Source organism: Lolium rigidum, chromosome 6, assembly GCF_022539505.1.
Source record: "Lolium rigidum isolate FL_2022 chromosome 6, APGP_CSIRO_Lrig_0.1, whole genome shotgun sequence".
Taxonomy (NCBI): Eukaryota; Viridiplantae; Streptophyta; class Magnoliopsida; order Poales; family Poaceae; genus Lolium; species Lolium rigidum.
The window spans coordinates 187141824-187160004 of NC_061513.1; the positions used below are offsets into that span (position 1 = coordinate 187141824).

Sequence of the window (18181 nt, forward strand, 5' to 3'; positions counted from 1 at the left end):
TAAGCCAAATCTTGTCTAACCCTAGCAAATGGGGAATACGTGGATACATATAGCTCAGATTCATGAAGGGGTAGTTTGGGAAAGAGGCTAATTAAGTTACAGCCACACGATAGCACTCAACGGTTCAGATTGGGCTGAAAAGGGGGGCGAGCGGTACCTCGACCGGAGGTACCGGCCATGGTACCGGAAACGCAAGCAAATGGAGCTACGCATGTACCGTAAGGCTGGGCGCATGAGCGGTACCCGGACCGGTACAAGGCCTGGAGGTACCGGCCAGGTTTGGGCGGTAGTACCGGCCATGCATGGCCGGTAGTACCGGCCTCGGCCTTCCGCGCGTGGCCGCCTCCTCCCGAAGTGGTGCCGGCCAAGGGAGCTCCGGAGGCTCCGGCCGGGGAGCCCGGAGGCTCCGGCCACGGAGGTACCGGCCCCGCATGGTGGCCGGCCTGGGCAGCCTGGAGGCTCCGGCCTCCCTCCTTGGTGGAGGCTCCGGCCACCTCTCCTCTTCTTCCCTTCTTCTCCTTTCTTCTCCTTTGCTCTTCCTTTGTTCCTCTCTTCTTCCAAGTGAGTGGCTCCTCCTCTTCGGATCCTTGACGAGGCTTGTACCTAGTAACACATGACATATCGGAATGAGGTAGCACTCCATCCAAGGTATTGACGAGGTCGAGTGTCGAGAGGAAGGAGTTCACCTTGTCGTGTATGGCTTCGGTTCGGGTTGTTGGTCCACTTGAGGGACACCTTGGCCATGGTGTAGCATCGACGATAGGCGGGGTTGCACTTGACGGTCTTGAGGTGGAGGTGTCCGAAGGCCACCCCGCATCAATTTGAGCTTAAAACTACTTTTGAGCTTTGTCTCCCTAGGGTTAGATCCCCTTTGTAACCAAGGCAACTCTTGTTGTGGATTTGGATATTTGTGAGTGAGATTCTAGTGCTATCCACTCTCTCTCCCTCACCGGTCTCCGTTCCCAACACCGATCTCTCTTCCAGAATTCTACCTCGTGTCTCTTCCGGGTGATTCTATTGACGTGGTCCGTCGAACCACGAGAGTAAGATTCGACTATATCGGGTTGGTGTGCGTGTGTTCGTTCTTGTGTTCTTCGCGTTCTTCATCCTCTCCCTCTTTTCCCCCTTTGGATTTGGGTCAATCGCGAGATCGGGCCACACCCTAGATCTTAGATCCCATCACCAGACAACCAAACGGATCGAAAATTGCTGGATTGATGCGAGCCAAGATGAGACCAGACAATAAACGCGCCCATAATATTTGAGGGAATGTTTTACCTCTATACAGTGCATATGTAGTTGACTGATTGTAAATTAGAATGTTTGACAAATTTCTGGGTTCATGTGCACCCATTTTTCGAAGTCTGGCTCCACCCCTGTGTATGAAGCCAGGTTCGAAATGGATTGATCTATTGTGGCCGTCGATCGTGTATCAACATCTTGAGTCAATTGTGCTGCCGAGGTTTCGGAATTGTCTCTCTTTCATCTTCCGAATGTAGTGTCGTGTCGTGTCTGGTGCGTGTGGCTTATTTGGTGTCCCGACACGAAAGCGAGAGCGTGAGGAGCTGCACGAGTTCAGACCAGACTTTTCTTGTACAAATGCGAGTCCAGCTTTCAAAGCGAGCACACGCTGTACGTGTGAGTGGCGGTCCTTGTTTCACATGGGCAGCAGTTGACGATCGTTGTGACCACCTGACACATGGCCTTTGCTGGCAACTGAAAGAATCACATAGACTAGTGGCGATGTGACGACCGTGATAGCCACAGACCAGAAGAGGTTCGCAACGCTCCCAACATTTCTTTTGCAATGTTTGTGCAAGGTTCCTTGTGACCACCTGACACATGGCCATTGCTCTTAGAGCATCCACCGCCCCGAATGCCGCCTCAGTGGTTTTTCGGAGCGCCCACTCAAAAAGGGGGCTTCCATTGGCCCTCGCAAGTCATTATCGCATTGGCTGCATCAGAATCTCTGTCCGGCAGCCTCACACTCACCCAACCTAAACACAAGGCAAAGAGACTAGGATGGTTGAAAGCATCGACTCTATGCATTACGATAGAAGAATTATCTATTCACTTAATAGAGGACGTACAACGTCATACTTCGAGAACACATGGGCGGTGCTTTGAATCCAATCCACAACAACAGGTGTCGAAAGTCGAATGCTGAACGCTAGTATCATAGAGACGGCATGTACCCAAGCACCAAAAGACGTGGAACGTTAGTGACCAAACTGTGGCTGGGTAAACTCCGCCCTTGCACGGAGGGCTGGGGAACTTGTAGTCCACGTCTAATTCATGATTACACATGACCGCAGCTAAGTGCAGATGGCATCAACAAACGTTACTCTACGAAGGACGGCATATAAAGGCCACAAAACTAACCAGACCTACCACGAAATCACATGCTACAGTTAAGCAGAACAGAGACTTTATAGCATCTACCAGAATACTGCTTCAATGCAGTCAAATGCTGCTTTTGAACACGCTGTAATCAGGAATTATGTACAAAGTGTTGCATAATCACCTGGCGATACAGAGATGGCCGTCTAGTAAGTCAGGTTGACTCCGCGCTAAAAAAGGTTGACTCCACGCAGAACATCCTTTTTATCAATCGCAGTTCACGTTTAACCAGAGTTTCATTCAAGAAAGGCATCATCTACAGCTCGTCGCGGGGTACTGCCTTAGCAGCCATAGCATGCTGGTGCTCAAGCAGGTAGCGACAAACGAGTGACGCCTGCATGGCCGCACCGTAAGGTAGAACATCCTCATTGATGGTGAAGTAGGGTGAGTGATGCGGTGCCTGCGGGCCGCGGGTTTCGTTGAGCATTCCCAAAAAGTAGTAGTATGTTCTGGGAACGGCCTCAGCATAGAAGGCGAAGTCCTCGGAACCCATCAGTGGCTGCCTGTCTATCACGTTGCTGGGGCCAACCATCTCGCCAGCCACCTTCGCAAAGAAATCATGGAGCTCTGGGTCATTGATCGTTGGGGGGAAGAAAGGTTTATCTTTGTTCATGAAGTCCACCACAGCGCTGCAACGCTGGACAGATGCCTGTGACACTATGACCTGAGACAAGAAGGATGCCACATGCATTAGGATTTATCGACGAATTCAAAATGCAAAGTCTCACACTCAGCGGGCATGGCCGAGCAATGTGAATCTTCTTTAAATAGAAAAAAACTAACGTGATTTTTAATGCGTAGTACTATAATGTGAATCCTCTTTAAAATAGAAAATATTATCTAAATCACATTATTTTGTTATTATATTACAGTTCTATAAGTATTTTGTCGGCATAATCATTCATGATAAAACCAACACCGAAAGATACGTCCTCTCTACAAACGCCGAATGGTGCAGCTTTCTAAATGAAAAAAAACATAGTAACCGGGGGACAGACTGATCACAAGCTCATTGTTAACTGATTAATTATTTAAAGCGGAGCTGTTGTAAATCTGTGCACAAACTGCCATGTTTAATCATCAACTTGATATTTTAATTATAAAACATTTAATCCAAGAATTCAAGCCCCAACAGTAATATTTAAGTCGATTTTGTTTCATTGTTTCTTTATTTTTTTCAAGAGCCAATAATTCGGAACTGAATGACCAGATAACCGACAGAAAATTCCCGAAGTTACAATACTGTTACCTCTTCGATCCGCTGCTTCAACTGATCAAAACTCTCCTTCAAAAAGGCTCGGAAGGTACCACCTATTGTGACAGAATCAGGGATGACATTGAAGGCTCCACCACCTTGAAATTTTCCAACTGTTACTACCTGCAGAACAAATCCAACAAAAGAAGGGGAAATTGGATGTTGGAGTACACATGAATGACTAGGGATACTAACAGAATGATTAGGGCTATCAGTTTATCACCAATTATAAAATAATAAATACCTATAGGCAGCCACTGGAAAAACTTATGAAACATAACCAGGGAACATTGTTAATAGATGATCTATATTTATAGGACTGTCATGTGCAGAATATCGTTTCATCAACAAACAGTTCAGGAGTCCAAGTCAAAACAGTTATGAATTTACATAATAGACAGCTAAGCATTTTATGGTAGTTAGAGGGTATATTAGGAGCAGACAGCTTCCTTGGCCTGCAATAAATCAAAACTAAAAGTTTTTTATGGGCTTGTTAATCCTAAAAATCCTGGCAGTTTTGATTATCAAATAATGGGTCTGCCGACACAACATTTATTTTCCTGGTGAAATTCTCCAGGTAAGTTACTTTGTGGTGGGGTACTGGAAAAACTATCGCTGAAGCCATAGTTAATGTTGTGGAAAACTAAATAATGTTGCTCAAACATTAAAAAATCTGGGTTTGTAAATTGATTCTAACAATGTCTCAGGCTTATTAATTGAGTATAACAAATAATCTCAGTCTTATAAATCATAGCTAAGCACTATCTGTACTATAACTATGCATGAACAAGATAACCATATTGTACCAGATATAATATGTACAACACAAAAAAGGGCGTACCCAGTGCTGAAAGCTCCCACACATTGTAGGGTTATCATTTCCAGGCCATAAACTTTAGACATTTAATTTGGGTGGTCACTAAAATCTTGTATAATATGCCCATCTTAGTTGCAAAGGAGTCATTTTAGGATATCTTCTCTACTACTTAAAAAGAACAAACGTGTTCCCCCTTCTCCCCCAGTTTGGTCGTCCTCCCGTTTCGTATGCTCCTCACGCGCCTACCCGGGCTGGGCCAACATGGGCCGTCGCCCTAATTCAGTCACACCTCCACCTTGCACGCATGTGCTTCCACTTTCCTCAAGCGTGGCCGCCGCCATCCTCAAGTCGTACACAAAATAGGATGAGCGTCCCTGGCCACCGCCGCTCCGCCGGAGACGGCACTCCCCATGGCGGACGGCTCCTCGCGAGAATCCATGGCCACCACCGCCGCTCTGCCGGAGACGGCGTTCAGATCCAGCCTTCCCCGCCGGCAGCCCCCACTCGGCCCGAGCCCTTGCCGCACTTCGCTGCGGTGGTGCCCCCAATCGAACTCCGCCGAAACCCTTGGTTCGCCGTTGGGAGGTGTGCACGGGGGGAGGTAGTGGGGGAAGACCGGGATTCCCCGGGAGTTCAATGTTGAGGTGTATTGCTCCATGGACGCGCGAATCCGGGTCGAGGAAGCGGGGCTGGCGGGTGTTGGTGGCCTCGGGGAGGAGCGGACGAGGTGGACTTGCCGGTGTGATGGTGGTGTCAAGGTGGGAGAAGAAGAGGGCGATGAATTTGAAGGAGGATGCGGAGGAGGAGGAGGACAACCTCTTCGATCCAGCGATCACCGTGAGTCTTGCTATCGGCATGATGTGCCAGAACCGCTTCCGCGATGTGATTCCACCACTACGGCGCCTTCTCCAGGTAAATGATGTTAACAATCCTCCCACGGACAGCCAATTGAGTAAATTCTTTCTTATTTCCTTATGTAGTTGTAAGAGAAAATAGAATGGAAAATAATATCAAAAAACTGCAGTGAAGCAAATGGTGCATCAGCTCATTCAGATTATGGCAGCACATGGCACTCCTGGCATACGGTACGCTGTAATTTAATTCTTCAATTCAGTTTCGTGAATTCTTTCTTATGCAGTTAATCACTCATGTACACAATATATATTCAAAAAAATTTGGCTGAGCAAGGGACTATGTGCTCACCATTTGCCACTTAACAAATAATAAATCTTGTTTTAGAAAAATACAAACAGTGATATGATTGTTTTTTTGCATCTATAAGTATATGTTGGATTCTTGCAATGTTGTGAGAGAAGATATGCAGGGAGAAGGATAGTCATCCCAGCTCTCGGGAAGATGTTCATCATGCTGATGGGTAAATACCTCTATCATAAACAACAACTATTATATTTTAGAAGATAATTCTATATCTGCGTGTTGGTTTTGTTCTATATCAACCTGCTTGACCGCTGTTTTGCGTGTGTTTTACATTTACACGACACCCTTATGCCCGCAGTAGCAGCTATTTCAAAATCAAAAGTAGTAATCGTTATGAGTTACTCAATGTGGCTAAATATGGTTGGATTCGGCTTATCAGCAACAATATCATGGACATAGTTTTTAGGTAATTTTAGGTCATGTGAGAATATACCAGGGTGCTCCAAATTCCACCTGGATTTTTCTCTTGGATTATGATGTCTCATGAAATTCTTTTATAGTTCATCTATACAAAAACCTTGTGTATGAAGTTCGATTGATAATTTGATATGCACTTTTCTCTAATTTCCAGTTCTACAATTCAGTTTGTTTTCGCAGTTGGCAAAGAGCGATATTCAATGAGTATCCTAACTATTGAATTCAGTACTTCATTAAAGATTTTCTTTTCGTTCCTGAACTTTGTTTAGTCCAAGCTTGGGCGCTGCTATGCTGCTTCGCTCCTTCCTCCCTGACACCTCATTGTCCCTATTTTCATCCTCTTTTCAGGAATGTCTACTAGACTGCTTTAATTCTATGCTGAAATGCTCCTACCTTCTAATGAATTGAAAGAAACACATGCAGGTAATGTATGCATGCAAGGAGTATTTACATAATTTGTATTTTATTTAAATGCTTTACTGCATATCTATATTTGACAGATCATTGTTGATGCAGGACAATGGGAGAAATCTCTACAGATCTGTGTCGATGTTTGCACTGCAGTTGGAGCCATATTTTTTATCCTGGAAAACACTATTGTTACTATGACTGAGCAACAGACCAAGCTAAAGTACATCCAAGAGATCAATAGATAATTAACTCAAGAAGAAGAAAAGATCAATAGATCAAGTAGCATCGCTTGCTTTCTTAGTCCTCCCAATAAAAACAGTAAGGTTAGGTATGACTTCTATTCACCTTCCTCAGCCTGTTTTGGTTTTCACATGCTTTTTGATCAGTGGTGAAATTTTATAGGGAACAAAGAAAACACCTACATATTTGCTAGCAAATCATGCTAATTTATTACTTTATATATGGTTGTGGTTCTCCTAATGGTGGATGACTAAACGTATTTACTACAATAATAAGGCTAATGTTGAATGGCTAAACCAATTTACTCAGTGGCTTAGGGAAATCGCTACTCTGCTTAAGTTAATTTATGATGATGCCTTGTGAACATCGTTCTCTCTCAGTTAGTTGACATAAAGGGAATTTTAACAGAGTTGGTTCAGGTTTTGCTTGATGAGACCGTGATAAGATGCTCATTGTACTTGATTTTTTTCACCAGGCTTATTGGGAAGAAACACTACTCGGATGAGTTTGTCGTGGGTGGGTATAAATGGTGAGCCCTTGGCTTCTTCACTTATCAGACTAGCAGGTGCAGGATGTTTTTACAATGTTTTATCTATGTAACTTCCATGTCTTTGATGCAAACATGTTCTTATTATCCATAAGGGGAATTACGTGGAGCACTTATCGATGTACTTGGATGTTACCGACTTGGCCGATCTGCTCAATTTTCAGGATGAAACTCATCCAATGATACTACAGTATGTAGTAAATAAAGAGGTTAGTAAGAATATCCTCAGATAATTTTTATTTACAAGGACTTCAACTGATATTGGTGCTCACATATTTGAACTTATTCTTAGATATTATTTACAATAAAGAGGGTAGATACCAAAGCCTTTCGAGTATTGAAATGTAGTTAGGCAACCAATGTTGAAGTAATAATTTCTTGTGTATGAATTCTTAAACAAAGTGTGTCCATTTTCCTTGGGTATATATACACTGTTTACTCACTATAATCTGCATATGATCAATAATTGCAGATTTTGCATCCTTTGTACTTGATGTTTTTTAAGGAGGGCAGTCTATTGACCACTCGTGGCATGGATTTTTTTATATAGATAATCATTGTTTTATCTGCTCTTGCTGTCTTATAGTCACCATCTTTGAGTTGTGAAGCAGTGGTCTGTTAGCAAGAGTAGTTGCAGTGATGATTAAAATTCATGTTCGATTTAGCAGATGAGGAATTTTGGGTAAATTACCTTCGTAGATTTCACGACCGAGAGGCCAAGGGATCACAAGAAGCAGGTGCTATCAGCTGACAAAGGAGCTTGGGCGTGTTCGGCACCCGTGCGTGGTGGCGCTCCGAGCTGCTTCTCCTTGGCCCGGAAGAAGGCTCTTCTCCTCTTCCACGGTTAGTCGGCATCAAATCTGCGTGGCCATCTTGTTTCCACTACTGCATATGGGATGATTGACATGTTGTACTCCATTGACTAAAATAGACCAGGTAGTTTCAGTTCAAGTTATTCAGTTAGCCAAGGTAGTTTTAGCCAAACTCAGAGGTATCTATGCTTCGCCCAGCTCATGCTTAATGTCATATGGTTTACACTTTACACCCATCTAAGATGTGGGTGCTAATTGCTACTTGTACTCATGAAGTAGGATTAGTTCTTTCATTCTGATTTAGAGTAGGGTAGAGTGGATTTAGGTTTCCACTATTAATTTTTCCGTGATGTTCGAATTTTTGTGTATCTTGGGAATGTATTAGTCTTTGTTTGCTGCATTCCAAACAGTGGTTGTTGAACATGTTTGGCTCTGTAGCTAGCAGGGACAAATTAATTATTAAGCGATACTATGGCTGGTTGAGCTAGATCTATTGTTTGATGTTTATTTTCTGTTGTTCCGTAGCCGTTAGGCGTGAAGTTAGTGAATCTGGAAGTGCTTTGAATCTGGAAGTGCTTTAGCGGTTGATGCTCTCTCCATGGTTAAACATGTTCTACTAGCAAAGAGGTATGGTGCAAACATTATTGTAGCTGGTACAATCTCAGTTGTTCTGAAACGCTGTTATTTCTTTGTTTAGCTCTTGAGCATAGGCGTTTACATAGCTTAATTTTCTTTTGCATCTACTCTCAATTTCAGTAATTGAGGATAAGCCAAAGGAATCATTCCTGGAGCATGATACTCAAATGTCAAGCATTAGATGGCACCTTTCTGAAGGTTAGAACCATTTCAATACAATGACTACTTAGTCAATCTGGGGTACAAATATGAATCAGTCCATGCAAGATCAAATTGGCAAGTTACAGGTGAGTGAGACAGAACTTTTGCTAGCTTGCCAAATGCACTTTCTCGCTTATTCGTGTGCATTTCCTTTTAGAGCATCATGAGAATCATGTTCTATTTTTCTTCATTTCTTGATTGCAAATAGAGTTGTCTGGTATCCTCTCGTGGTCAGCGAGAAATTGTCCATCTCCTAAGCGCTGCCGGACCTTTTTTTGCTCCTGATCCACCCATGCTGGAAGAGTACTGATATTGAGAAACTAAAGTCTACAATCCTACGAAGTTTGTTTGGGAAGTATAGGGAAGCCTTTAATCTATGAGATACTGGAGAAGCCAGCCAGTAGCAGCGTTATATGCTTTTCTAAGATAGCTCTCATTTATTTTCCGGATGCATGTTCTCAGGTTATGTCTCTTTCTGTTTTGGTCCTACCTCTTCACTTCTGTCAAAGGTAAATTAAGCAGCTCATTCTGTTTTAGCTGTTGCATCTTTGATGAAAAGTAGAACCCCTTTTAGCTTGTCTATAATGTTTGCGTGTGTGCTCAAATTTTCTACCATTTGTGAGGTATCCCGTAATTTTCATATACAACTACAAATTACAGATGAATTTTCTTTGTATTCCCCAACTAAAGTTCCAGTTCATTGCACTCGTTGACATACATTGTTAATATTAGTTTATACTTTTAATAGCTACCCGACTGTAGTTATTTATATTGTCTTGAAGATGAACCTTCTATTATCCAGAAACTTACGTCTGGCTGATAAAGAACCATTCACGGTTCGGTTTGAATTTGCAACACTTTGAAAGGAAAATTGATTATACGTACATACTACATAATCTGGGAACCTTTTTAATATTCAACTGATAGTTTATTAATTATCTTTCATCCTGAACAAATGCATTATTTCTATATCATCAATATGGATCAACAACGGTATATATATCATCAATATACTAATTTCTTTAATTTGTTGTGAACTCTCATGATATTTAAAGTCACAAATAGGAGGACTTCATTGGAGAAAAGAAAGTTTGGTGGGAAGGAGAATAGAGGAGTGAGATGTCATGGGAGCACCAATATAAAGCCGTGAGCTTCTCATTACCTAATAGTTAGATGACTTGATTTATTTTATAGATACATGAGGAAGATTTTTCACTACTTCAGAAACGAACCGTGAATTGTCCATGTGTTGGTAATATACCTAGGAGCTGCAATGTATTAAAGAGATTCTCTTGATATCAACCATACCCAACTAATAATTTAGTCAATTGAGCATTTCTATTGGCTTCTATAGATGAACGAACAATTTGAAGAATGATACTTTGAAAAGAACTATTGTATTCCGCACCGTTGTTTTGCTATAGATGTTAAAGCATAGCTGTCATGTCAAAATTTTGTATATTACTATTTTTTCTGGCTTATTTCTATGTATAACTTGTCAATGTGTCTGGCGTTTTTTCTCTCGGCTGAAACTTCTGGATGTGTTCAAGTGCTTTGGCATCTTACCCTGATAATGTTTATTTTTTATTTGCTGCATAAAGTATGTGACATATGCAGCTGTCTAGCATTTGGTGTAATACAAAAATGTGTATTTCGACTTTGAAGTTAAGGATATATTGTTTTATAATGTATATATTTTTGGTACTTGACAAAAGAGCTATGATGTTTGACATACAAGAATTTGAAATTTAGGGTTGCAAATATGTTTGATGATATTTATATTAGTCAGCTTGCATTGCACGTGTAAGCTTACTATAAGTGTTATGATTTAGATTGCTTATCTTTTCAATGAGAGACCCGAAGGCCAACCTTCCTATATGCCACTATGGAAAAAGTAAATTTAAAGACAAATCGCTCTCAACTTTTACCAACATCCAACCTAGACGAGCACTGATCGAAACAAAATAAAACATGTTGCGTGGATAAAAGAACGAGTTTTCTTACCAGATTTCTCCTCCGGCGCCTCTAGACGAGGTGGCGTTCCTCCACCGCCCATGGATGCGTTGGAATCAACACCACCACCTGCGCCCTTCCTCCGTGATCAGGTGCATGGAACCTCGTTGCCTTCCCAACGCGAGGGCATCGAGTTCATTGCTTGGCATCGGCTGGGCGGACCCACGACGCGGTGCATTGGACCTTGCCGCCTTCGCCGCCGGAGGCGTCATTGGGCGCGTGTTGGCTGCACCCCGACAGGTGCGGGTGACCTGCCCGTATTCTCCATGGAAGTCCGCACTTTGTCCTCCGCCATCAGTCGCCACGCTCCGCGGTAGCTAGGGTCTGTGTTGGCAATGTGGATTTTGGGGATTGAAGGATGGCACAGAGTTGGTTTAGCCTCGTGTGTGTGTGGCTCTCGTGCACGCTCGGCCGCGAAGGTGCTGAGCTGGGTTGGCTTCCGGCCTGGCTCGGTCGTTTCCTTTTTTCATTTTTCTTTTCTTGCTTTGATTTTTTCTGTTATTACTTTCTTTTTCGGTGAGTTGTAAATTAATATGTGCATTGAGAAATGAAACTTGAGTACCCGTGGCAATGCACGGGCATTTGAACTAGTACAAATCCTATTTTAGCTATAGCATAGCATTCTATTGCACATCCATGGCTATATTTACGGGTTCTTTTGGCATAACTTTGCCTTTAACGTCTCCAAATGCTTAGAACTACGGTACTTTTTGGCATGGCTGATTATTACTAACTCGGGAAGATAATGAAATTCGCACATCATAATTAACCTGGTGGTGACTGGAACAATTAAAACCCAAGTACATTCCTTGTTTGGTAGTTGGACCCATAAAACACTACATAACTGATCTATCATCAATGCGAACTCCACGAAAATGTAAATCACGTAATCATGGTCAAAGAACTATGTGAATCATATAAAAACGTTAAATAAATTAAGTAGCTCAAGGATTGAATAGCACCTGTGAATCCAAGGGGTCAGCTTCTCGGGAAACAAGCTGTTGAAGGCTTACAATAACACTGGAAGCAGCCAGAATTGGATCGATAGTGTGATGAGGAAGTGCAGCATGCCCTCCCTTTCCACTTATTACTGCCTCAAAAAATCCACTCCCTGCCATTATAGGTCCGGGCCTAGATGCCACCACACCAATGGGCACAATGTCAGCTACATGAATCCCAAACATGGCCTCTATGTTTTCCACAGCTCCAGCTTCTAACATTTTCTTTGCCCCACCACCACCTTCCTCAGCTGGTTGGAAAAGGAGAACTACAGTACCCTGCGGTAAAAAAGAAGACAAATGTAAAATAAATGCAGGTAAAAAATTCCATGTCTATGAGATTCTTTTTCCATGAATAGCAAGATGTTGACATAATTAAACATAGGCAGTCACATGGTTCAGTTTGTACATCACTGAACTGAGACCTAACTAGGGAGTGGGGACCAAACAATTCTTGGACTAGCTGTATGCTGTCTGACCAAAGCAACATATCAATTATTGAACAACCAAATGCACATGCACATTTTCCACATAGTGTCATACGAAATTCCTAACAGGAAGGCTTTCTGAAATATGAAACAGTGAATCACCAAAACTGCACATCTCTTGAAAATAATTGAGGACATACGAAACCAAAATCATTGCACTTGTCAACTGCCAAAATCTCCAAAGCAGTTCAGGAAAACTCAATGGTGGAGTGGACAAAGCAAATACCAAAATCCTATCGGCTATAGTTAATCAAACAAAACAAAATTATCATAACCAGCATACAGAATCAGGTTATATCTGAATCATGAAAGTCCGTATATACACCAAAGTAGCATGTCACCGCATTCTTTGACATGAGCATCAAACCGTTGCAATTTGGTTCCATCAAATTTCATACTCCCTCCGTTATTATTTAGTTCGTGCTCTGGGTTTAGTCAAAGTCAAACTTTGTTAAGTTTGATCTAGAATATGGAAAAAATATCAATAACCATAATGCCAAATGCATATAATACGAAAATAGAGTTTATGATGATTTTAATAATATATATTTTACATTATAGATGTTAATATTCCTTTCTAAATATTTAGCCAAAGTTTACTAATTTTGACTTTGACTAAACCCAGAATGCAACCTAATTGTGAACGGAGGGAGTAACATTTGTACAAGAAACTTTAAAAAAAACGTGAAACATCAAGCACATGGGTAGGAATAATATTCTGACAAAATTTTCAGAGTATTATTTTTTAGAGGTTGACTGCCTTTTCATGTGAACAATTCGAAAGCAACAATAAAATGATGAAACCTATATTTAAGTGTCAATCTCTAAACACTCTATCGGCATAAAAAAAAAATCAAATCAGCTTGCAAGTTTTCATCTTAAAATGAGAAGTCGCAATCTTTTACAATACATACAGAATTATTAACCAACCTGCAACTCATCACGGAGCTCCTGAAGAATCTTGGCAGAACCCAATAGCATAGCAACATGAGCATCATGGCCACATCCATGCATCTTCCCAGGCACTTTGCTCTTATGTTCCCATTCCACGCTTTCCTGAAGATGCATAAGGGTAACTTAAGTAACATACAGCCTTACTTCAATGTGGGCACAGGGATGCTTACAAAATTTAGCACCAACAGATAATACAAACAAATATCCGGAATAGCAATTATGTGTTTATACACCAACCGTTGGAACAAGATGGCTCTTCAAGATAATGCGCAGGGTAAAAACTAAAAGCAGGTTGACAGAAATTCTGCAGTTCTAGTATAAGAAATATGCGTTTCTACACCAACCGTTGGAAGAAACGAAACAAGATGGCATGTAGATAATCAAATTACAGCGACTAAGTTCAGATATAATCAGATAGTAAATCATGGGACTACGAGCTTGTATAACAATATGGCATAAGGGCATCTCCAACGGGGCGACGCAAATCGGACGCCCAAATTGTCCGCGTGCGTCCGTTTCCGTCGCCCCGCGGACGCGAAATGACTGTTTTTGTCCGCGCGTCCGTTTGCGCTCGGGGGTGCCTCCAGCGGCCCGACGCATTTGCGCGTCGGCATGAGTTGGGATGTTTGAAAACAACAAAATAAACAGTTTCAACAAGTCCAAATTTTTAAAAGTGTCCATGAAAATAAGACGGTATCCTCTAGGCAATGTCTTCATGGCCAGCCAATGCCCACTGATGCTCAATCAGATCCATTTTGCACACGGCCTCGTCAGTGACTTCTACATTCATATGCAGATAGTCCTCCCAAGATAATGCCCCAGGGATTGGCGCAACCAGCTAACCTTGGAAATCCCAGTGGTGCTCATTGAGGCCATCAGGACGCTCGTTCTCAACGACCATGTTGTGCATGATCACTCAGCATGTCATCACCTCATGCATGGTCTTGAGCGACCATGTTCTTGCCGGGTGACTGGACAATTGCCCACCGAGCTTGGAGCACACCAAATCCTCGCTCCACATCTTTCCGGCAAGCCTCTTGCATCTTGGCAAACCTCCTCGTCTTCTCCGAGTTTGGATTACGGACGGTCTTCACCAGGTGTGGCCCGGTCGTGGTAGATGCCATCAAGCAAGATAATATGGCTTGTCATATGCATTTCCATTGACCTCGTAGCTCACCCGGCAGCTTTGCCTTGCATAAGCCAGTTGAAAACCGGTGATCGGTGCAACACATTGATGTCGTTGTTGGAACCGGCCATGCCAAAGAATGAATGCCAAATCCATAAATCTTGAGATATGACAGCTTCAAGAATGACAGTCCGTCCCTCCGCATGCCCGTTGTACTGACCCTGCCATCCAAATGGATAGTTCTTCCACTCCCAGTGCATGCAATCTATGCTGCCAATCATTCCCGGGAACCCTCTAGACTCGTTGATAGACAACGGCCGCCTTGTATCCTCAACAGTTGGCTTCCTACAGTAATGTTGTCCGAACACGGCAATCACGGCTCGGCAAAACCTGTACATGGACTCAAGGCAGGTGCTCTCACCCATTCGAAGATACTCATCGAATATATCAGCAGCCATTCCATATGATAGCACGCGAATAGCTGCGGAGCATTTTTGGTAGGAGGTGAAGCCTAGCGCACGTGTTGCATCGGACCTACTTTTAAAGTAGGGGTCGTAGTTTCTGACACCCCGTAGAATGACCATGAACAGGTCCCTTGATAGGTGCGCGGCGAGGACCGAGCCGACGGCGTGTACTGCGGCGGTGCGGCGTGGCGGCGGCGGGTGAGGTTGGGGAGGTGGCGTCGCACTAGGACAGCAAAGAAGGAGAAAAATAAGCAAATCGAAGCGGTCGATTTCGCTGTCCCTAACGTGCGGGACCGGGTAAGAAAAGGAGGACGCTCGGCCGTGACCGCGCAGCCGTCCGCGGAGACGCAAACCTGGCGCATATATGGGCCAGGTTTGCGTCGCCGCGGATAGCTCCGGTCACTTTGCGCCGCCTCGCTGGAGCAGGGCCCAGACGCATTTTCGGTCTCCGTGGACGCAAACGGTCGCTCAGCGTCCGTTTGCGTCGCCCCATTGGAGATGCCCTAACTGTTTCATCACAATATGGGACAAGGTTGAATACTAGCTTTACTTTATAGGTGCGCATAGGCTACTCACGTGATTCATTCCCACAATAAGCATGAACCTACTCTTGTATGATCCTAGTCAAAAGGATAGGAAACTAGCCAGGATTAGGTTAGTTTATGTCCCTCTTTTTGAATACAAAAGAATAGTTTGCCTCAACCATCTGTCTAGACTAAAAATGTTTGATATACTACCGTTTTTGTATCAGAACTGATAACAATTAAACTTCACATTTCCCTGCTGTCAATTTCAGAGATATGCATCCTCCTGGCTTTAAGATTTCCATAAAATTATCTCCATATTCCGAATTAGTAGAATATGACCACTCGGACACTAGTAACTGAGAGGCGTATTCAAAATATCAGGTTTCGTTTAGGGTTTTTTTCTGAAAAATGGTTGCAATCTTACTGCGCTTATATATTGAAATAGGTGCCAAGCGTCATCAAGACCACTTCCTCTAGTAAGATTAACAAAGGGTGCTGAAATTCTACAATTTCGCGCTCGCGGATAAAAATATAAAAATGGATCGGCAGCCGAACCAAGAAATTTCCCCCTACACACCCCAGCAAAGCTGAAACACGATGAGTCAATACAAACATCAAATTCAGGTGCTATCCTAAATTCCTTCCTAACCATAAAGCAGTAGCAAGAAAGGACAGGAGAAAGCAAAGGACAAGTTAGTAACCTGCATGGGGAGGGCGTCCATGTCGGCCCGGAGCGCGACAAAGGGCGGGCCGCCTGTACCGACGGTGGCGACGACGCCGGTGACGGCAAAGGGGTGTCTGTAGGGGATCCCCATGGCGTCGAGCTCCCTTCGCACGAGCTCGCTAGTGGCGAACTCCTCGTAGCCCAGCTCCGGGTTCTCGTGGATCCGCCGCCGCACCCCAACCATCCAGTCCATGAACTCCGCCTCCTTGGCCCGGCGCAGGAGCGCCGCCGGGTCATCTAGCGCCGCTCCGCAGCTCGCCGCCATGGCGGCGAGGAGGAGGGCGGCGCGCAGCAGCAGCATGAGAGGCGAAGCACCCGCGGTCATGGCCAACAGTAAATGAGTTCCGCCGTGGTGTTCTCGGCTTTTGTTAGTTTGGACCCTTGTTGTTTGGAGTATCATCCATCAGGCGAAGCACGCACGAGTGACGTGGGCTAGGCCTCTTCTGCCCCACTTGAGCTTGGTTTGGTTTCATTTCTGCATTTTTTTTTTGGTTCCTTTTCCTCTATCCTTTTTGGGTAGTCTTTTGTTTCCAGACGCCTGTTAATTTTCTATTTTTATGCTGGATTGGCTTTCTGGTGTGATGATATATTGGATTAGAGCATCTCCAACAGACGCGCTATATAGGCCGCGCGGTATAAAAACGTCCGATATAGCGCGCGCGGAGGGAATGTGGCGCTCCGGCAGAGCGCGGTGAACGGGCGGTGTCGTAAAAATTTAGGGCGCGCGGCGTTTTGCACAAACCGGAGCGGCATATCCGGCGCGTCGGCTACGGCCGCGCGGCAACGCTCGTCCAAGCGCGAAAAGCCAACGGCTGGAAATTTCCTCCCCGCGCCCGCGCCCTCATTTCCCCACCTACCGCCGGCGCGAAATCCGGTCGCCGCCGGTCGACTCCCGCCGCCGCCCCGCTTCCCGCGCGCCGCCGTCGTAGATCCGCGTCGCCCGCACCTCCTCCTGGCAGCGGCGGACGCTCCGCCGCACTGTGTCGCTCGCGCCGCCGCCAGCGACGAGTTGTAGTCGGCGCTCCTTCTCCGCGGCCCCCTTCGCGCCACCGTCGCGTTCTCCTCCGCGCAGGCGTCGACATGTCGTCCTCGTCGTCCTCGAGCTTGCTAGCAACATGGCGCGCCCATGGTGCTCGCCCATTTGCTCGCAAGGTATGAACCTCCGCCGGTCGGCCTCTATTACTCGCCAATTATCTACAATAGTTCATAGTGAAGTAATTTTATACATATGTTTGTAGAGTTCATCATATGATTCATCGGATGACGAGTTCGACCAAGAAGAAGAGGAGAACATATCGATACTATTAGCATACCGCGCCGTTAAGAGGCCAAAATTTGGTGGATCGGTGTTCGGTAGACGAAGTTGTGGAGAGAAAGGATTGAAGGGCATGAGAAGTTGATGCGGTCGTATTTCAATGAGAATCCGATTTTCCCCGAAAGCTATTTTCGGCGGCGTTTCCGGATGAGTCTCAACTTGTTCAAGCACATTGCAACGGAGGTCACCAAATATGATCGCTTCTTTGAGCAAAGGAGGAATGCCGCCGGAGAACTTGGTCATAGCACATATCAAAAGGTGACCGCCGCCTTGCGTATGTTGGCATATGGTATACCGGCGGATCTTATTGATGATCATTTGGCCATGGGAGAGAGCACTTCTATCTTGTGTGTGAAGCGCTTTGTCGTTGCAATTGTCAATGTCTTTGGCTCCACATACTTGAGAGCCCCCAATGCTCAAGACACGGCAAGAATTTTGGAGATCAACGCCAACCGGGGTTTCCCGGTATGCTTGGTTCCATTGATTGTATGCATTGGAGTTGGAAGAATTGTCCAGCGGCATGGCATGGACAATTCAAAGGCTACAAGAAGGATGCCACCATAGTACTTGAAGCGGTGGCCGACCAAGAGACTTGGATATGGCATGCTTTCTTTGGAA

At 44.4% G+C, this 18181-nt stretch overlaps 1 protein-coding gene across 1 annotated transcript; it reads right to left on the bottom strand.

Moving 5' to 3' along the window:
- Positions 1 to 2411: 2411 nt before the first annotated feature.
- On the bottom strand, positions 2412 to 16628 carry LOC124659004 (IAA-amino acid hydrolase ILR1-like 1). Its single transcript, XM_047196975.1, has 5 exons — positions 16226 to 16628; positions 13384 to 13509; positions 11930 to 12244; positions 3650 to 3778; positions 2412 to 3064 (listed from the first exon to the last, which is right to left on the bottom strand). Exons 1-5 carry the CDS (start codon positions 16571 to 16573, stop codon positions 2657 to 2659), a joined length of 1326 nt encoding a protein of 441 aa, XP_047052931.1. The 5' UTR covers positions 16574 to 16628; the 3' UTR covers positions 2412 to 2656.
- Positions 16629 to 18181: the final 1553 nt, after the last annotated feature.

Excerpts from the sequence above, each read along its gene's own strand:
- LOC124659004 (XM_047196975.1), bottom strand. The coding sequence starts at position 16,573 with ATGACCGCGGGTGCTTCGCCTCTCATGCTGCTGCTGCGCGCCGCCCTC. Across the intron at positions 12,245-13,383 it reads AGCTCCGTGATGAGTTGCAG|GGTACTGTAGTTCTCCTTTT; the intron begins GTTGGTTAATAA and ends TTTTTACCGCAG. Across the intron at positions 3,779-11,929 it reads CTGACCCCTTGGATTCACAG|GTAGTAACAGTTGGAAAATT; the intron begins GTGCTATTCAAT and ends TTTGTTCTGCAG.